Source organism: Bufo bufo, chromosome 3, assembly GCF_905171765.1.
Source record: "Bufo bufo chromosome 3, aBufBuf1.1, whole genome shotgun sequence".
NCBI lineage: Eukaryota > Metazoa > Chordata > Amphibia > Anura > Bufonidae > Bufo > Bufo bufo.
This window is the reverse complement of record NC_053391.1, coordinates 311,136,622-311,142,410: the sequence shown is the minus strand read 5'-3', so window position 1 is coordinate 311,142,410 and position 5,789 is coordinate 311,136,622. Positions and strand designations below refer to the sequence as shown.

General features: G+C 51.1%; 1 protein-coding gene across 1 annotated transcript; it reads left to right on the top strand.

Moving 5' to 3' along the window:
* Nucleotides 1-634: 634 nt before the first annotated feature.
* On the top strand, nt 635-5,470 carry LOC120993770 (the record flags this gene model as incomplete). Its single annotated transcript, XM_040422241.1, has 4 exons — nt 635-674; nt 1,578-2,737; nt 2,966-3,685; nt 4,196-5,470. Coding segments are annotated over exons 1-4 (3,195 nt in total), but the record flags the coding sequence as incomplete, so codon positions are not given.
* Nucleotides 5,471-5,789: the final 319 nt, after the last annotated feature.

Genomic DNA, 5,789 nt, shown 5'->3' with positions numbered 1-5,789 from the left:
CACTGGATGCAGGAGTATATAATGCACTGGTTGTAGGAGTATATAATGCACTGGATGCAGGAGTCTGTAACGCACTGGATGCAGGAGTATATAATGCACTGGATGCAGGAGTCTGTAACGCACTGGATGCAGGAGTATATAATGCACTGGATGCAGGAGTCTGTAACGCACTGGATGCAGGAGTATATAATGCACTGGACGCAGGAGTCTGTAACGCACTGGATGCAGGAGCATATAATGCACTGGACGCAGGAGTCTGTAACGCACTGGATGCAGGAGTATATAATGCACTGGATGCAGGAGTCTGTAATGCACTGGATGCAGGAGTCTGTAATGCACTGGATGCAGGAGTATATAAAGCACTGAACGCAGGAGTCTGTAACGCACTGGATGCAGGAGCATATAATGCACTGGACGCAGGAGTCTGTAACGCACTGGATGCAGGAGTATATAATGCACTGGATGCAGGAGTCTGTAATGCACTGGATGCAGGAGTATATAATGCACTGGTTGTAGGAGTATATAATGCACTGGATGCAGGTGTGAAGGACTTTTATGCAATTGCCTATATGCTTCAGTTTGATTCTCTCCCTGCTATTTTGAGGACTATATTGTTCGGTTCCAAATGTCAAGAATGAATGTATTTGTGTACCGGACAATAATGTTGAGATTATGTTTGTATGTGGGATAGAAAGTACTTGTGTGAAATTGTTAAGAATTGTAAATGTTCTGGCCAGCAGATAATTGAGCTGTGTGTATTGGTAAAACTCAATTGTCTAGCCTGGCCCAGAGGAGGAGTTTTAGGATAAATGAGCTGTGTGTATTCTTAAAACTCAATTATCTAGTCTGGCCCAGAGGAGGAGTTTTTGCTGCATAAATTGTGAGTTCTGTGTACCAGTAAATCAGTCTTGTTCCAGCATTAAGTTGACTCATGTGTGGATTATTTGGCGATTCCAGGGATATTCCTACTCGTAGAATATTGGGTGATTTTCTTTTATGGGAAGAAGGGAATGCTTGACGAGGATATTTTCTACTACCGTCACAATTGGTTGGCAGCAGCGGGATTTTCCCTTCTACTTTCCTTTACACCAGGATTCCAAGCAGACACTGGGAACAGTGAATGGAAGGCTGGTACACCCCGCTTAAAAGAAAAACACTGAAAGAACTACTGGAAGTCCGTGGAAGGATTGCTAGCAACAAAACCAAGCGGGTCATTATAGCAGAATTAATGGAGCTAGACCAGGAGAACTTGGTTGCAGCAACGCCAGCAGTACAAGAGATGGGGACACCAGTGATTCAGGAGGAGGAATCACCAGCCAACAAGGCAATGAGAGAGAAGCTAGCATGGTTCGGTCCGAACCCAACGGCGGATGTGGTGCTGAAAGTGATGAACCTGTTAGCGGAGGAGGCTAAACAAATAAGAGACGCAGAGCTACAGTTAAAATTGGCAGCAGTCCAACAAGCAGCCGCACATTCTCCAAACAGTGAGTACAGCACAGCAGACACAAGGAAGATTCCGTTTAGCGCTTTTAAAGCTTTTGATGAAAAAGACTGTGACATTGATAATTACCTGGCAGATTTTGAGCGACAATGTAACCTGCACCGAATAGATAGAGGAGAGTGGGTCGCAATATTGTCAGGCAAACTGTCAGGCAAAGCTTCTGATGCTTTCCGGACCGTGCCAGAGCAGGAGATCCATAGCTACGCCAGGGTTAAAGAAGTGCTCCTGGCTCGTTATGCAGTAACCCCAGAGTCCTACCGACAAAAGTTCAGGGACTCACGCAAAACCACGAAAGACTCTTACGTGGAATGGGCATGCCAGTTATCCCTGTCGGCCTCTAACTGGGTCAACAGCAGCCAGGCCACCACCGCAGAGGACATTTTGCAACTAATGCTCCTGGAACAATTTTACAATCACATCCAGACGGATGTCAAAGACTGGGTGAGAGATCGCAGGCCCATGACTCTACCAGAGGCCGCTAAGTTGGCGGATGAATATGCGGATACTCGCAAGACGAACCTGGTCACACCACGGGTACAACCTCCACGACCAACGGTGCCCTCACACCCACCAGCCGCTAGATACCAACCTCCTAACAGACCGGTGACATCTAGCCCTCGCTATCCACGCCAGGAGGACAATGAACAACGCTGCTTCCGGTGCAAACAGCTGGGTCACTACAAGCAGAATTGCCCCATGGACAACAACACCAGGTCAAATTGGTCTCGACCTGGGTACCGCCCACCAGCAGCAGCCCATTGTGTAGACTCGGCTTGGGATCCCCAGGAACTGGGTCAGGAAGAACCATTGGGCACCCTTTACGAAGCCCTCATGGTACAATCTGTTATTACGGACAACAGGAAACACCATTGTCAGCTGGTCATGGTTAACGGAAAAACCGCCCGGGGTTTAAGAGACAGTGGGGCAACCATCACGTTGGTACAAAGACACCTTATTAAGGAATCAGAGAAACCGGGGAAATCAATTGCTGTGAGAGTGGCAGGGGGAGCAGTATACCGTATTCCTACTGCACAGGTACACCTAGACTGGGGTGCGGGAGCTGGCAATGTTCATGTGGGCGTCATGAAAGACTTACCTTCTGAAGTCATCCTGGGCAACGACATTGGCCCCCTGACTTCGGTGTTCGCCTCTACCCCCGCTCAGGAGGCCCACGCAGTAACCACCAGAGCACAAAGTCGCGCTGCCGAGAGCCATCCGCTTCCTACTGAGACCCAGGTAAGCCAACCCAACCTACCCTTGACTGTAGAACCCCTACCCTGGGACACCCCAGAGGATTTTGGGCGGGAGGTGACCGGAGACCCTTCCCTCAGAAAGTATCGAGAGAAAGCCAGGAGGGGCCAAGGGGGGTTAGAGAAGGAGCAATTTATCTGGGAGGAAGGCCGCTTGTACAGGCTCACCGAGACCCGGGGTAATACACCAGGGCCTAAGCAAAAACGCCAGCTGGTAGTTCCCCGGAAATACCGCCAGGAGTTATTGAGGATTGGGCACGACGTACCCTTGGCAGGCCATTTGGGAATACGCAAGACAGGGTATCGGATAACCCAGAACTTCTTCTGGCCTGGGGTGTCCGACGACGTCAGGGCGTATTGTCAAACGTGCGAGGTATGCCAACATATAGGTAAAAAGGGAGACCACCCAAAGGCTAAACTAGTTTCCATGCCCATTATTGAAGAACCGTTCACAAGGGTAGCCATGGACATTATAGGGCCCCTGGCCCAACCTAGCCGTTCCGGCAAGCGGTATATACTCACCATAGTAGACTACGCCACCCGTTACCCCGAAGCGGTAGCTCTCTCTAACATACAGGCTGAGACCGTAGCAGAGGCCCTAGTTAAAGTATTTTCCCGAGTAGGCTTTCCCAAGGAGGTTCTGTCCGACCAAGGTACCCAATTCACGGCCGAGGTAACCCAGCAGATATGGAAAACCTGTGGAGTTAAATCCCTGACTAGCTCCCCATACCATCCCCAGACTAACGGCCTGTGCGAGCGCTTCAACGGAACGCTAAAGCAAATGTTGAAGTCGTTCACGGGGGCATACAAGGATTGGGAGCGATTCCTGCCACACCTTCTCTTTGCCTACCGAGAGGTGCCGCAGGAATCGACCGGATTCTCACCCTTCGAACTTCTCTATGGGAGGCGGGTGAGGGGGCCCTTAGATCTCATCAAGGATCACTGGGAGGGGCAGACAGAGATTGAGGGGACCCCGGTTGTACCTTATGTCCTGGAGCTGAGGGACCGCATGGAGGAATTAGCCCAGACAGTGCGAGAGAACCTCCGGGCGGCCCAACAGCGCCAGAGGGTATGGTATGACCGACGGGCTAGGCACCGGAGCTTTCAGATAGGCCAAAAGGTCATGGTATTAAGGCCGGTCCGAACAGACAAGCTCCAGGCCGCCTGGCAGGGCCCCTATAAAGTTATAGGACAGATATGCGACACTACCTACACGATAGCCAGCTGCGAGGATGAAGATGTGAAACGAACCTTTCACATCAACATGCTCAAGGCCTATCAGGAACGGGCAGAGGAGGTAGCCGCTATCTGTGCACCAGCAGGAGAAGACACAGAGACCCTACCCCTTCCCGACCTATTGGGCAGTAACGAAGGGATGACCCAGATAAAGAAAGTCCAGCTAGGTGAAGAGCTGGAGCCGCAAGAGCGGGATCAAGCTGTCCGCTTACTAGAAACAAAACAGGCCACATTCTCTCAGGAGCCTGGATACACACTCCTAGCCATACACAAGGTAGAGACTCCAGGACAGGCACCCCTGAGACAGCCTCCCTACCGTATCCCCGAAGCAGTCCGGGAAGGGATGCGGAAGGAGATAGATGAGATGCTTCGGCTAGGCATAATCGAACCCTCAGAAAGTCCTTGGGCCTCGCCGGTAGTCTTAGTGCCAAAGAAGGATGGGACAACCCGCTTCTGTGTAGATTACCGGCGCCTCAATGACAAGACAGTTACGGACGCCTATCCGATGCCACGGATGGACGAGCTGCTTGACCGTATCTCTGCAGGGAAGTATCTGACCACAATAGACCTATGCAAGGGATATTGGCAGATTCCCCTAGCAGAAGATGCCATACCCAAGTCGGCCTTCATCACCCCGTTCGGCCTATACCAATTCCGGGTTATGCCGTTCGGGATGAAGAACGCCCCGGCCACCTTCCAACGGATGGTGGATCAGTTACTTAGGGGTCTCCAGAGCTTTGCAGGCGCTTACCTGGATGACATCGCCATCCACAGCGATACCTGGGAAGCGCACCTAGAGCACGTAGGGGTAGTATTAGATAGGATCAGGGGGGCCGGGCTGACCCTGAAACCCGACAAATGTCACTTGGGTATGGGCGAGGTACAATATTTGGGCCACCGAGTAGGATGTGGTAAGCAACGGCCGGAGCCGGCTAAGATCGAGGCCGTTGCCAATTGGCCCACTCCCCACACCAAGACACAAGTCATGGCTTTCTTAGGCACAGCCGGCTATTACAGACGCTTTGTACCCGACTATAGTGCCCTGGCCAAACCCCTGACCGACTTGACCAAAAAGAAGCTACCCCGACAAGTCCTGTGGTCCCCGGAATGCGAGGTGGCTTTCCAAGCACTAAAGACTGCTCTGGTTAATGCTCCGGTGTTGGTTACCCCAGATCCTAACAAAAGATTTATTGTCCATACAGACGCTTCAATGTTTGGACTGGGGGCAGTACTAAGCCAGATCGGGGAGGATGGAGGAGAGCACCCGGTGGCATACCTGAGTCGGAAGCTGTTGCCAAGGGAGGTCAGTTATGCCACCATTGAAAAAGAGTGTTTGGCCTTGGTATGGGCACTCAAAAAGCTCACACCTTACCTTTATGGCCGGGCGTTCACTCTCATCACCGATCACAACCCCTTGGTGTGGCTTAACCGGGTTTCAGGGGACAACGCCCGTTTGCTACGCTGGAGCTTGGCCTTACAGCCCTATGACTTTACGATTCATTATCGCCCAGGCAAGCAAAACGGGAATGCCGATGGATTGTCACGCCAAACGGATTTAACCTCGGACTAAAAGCTCTGAACCCGTCAACCCTACTGGACCAGGAAAGGTCCAACCGAGTTGCCGGAGCAGGGAGAAAAAGGGGGGCCATTGTGAAGGACTTTTATGCAATTGCCTATATGCTTCAGTTTGATTCTCTCCCTGCTATTTTGAGGACTATATTGTTCGGTTCCAAATGTCAAGAATGAATGTATTTGTGTACCGGACAATAATGTTGAGATTATGTTTGTATGTGGGATAGAAA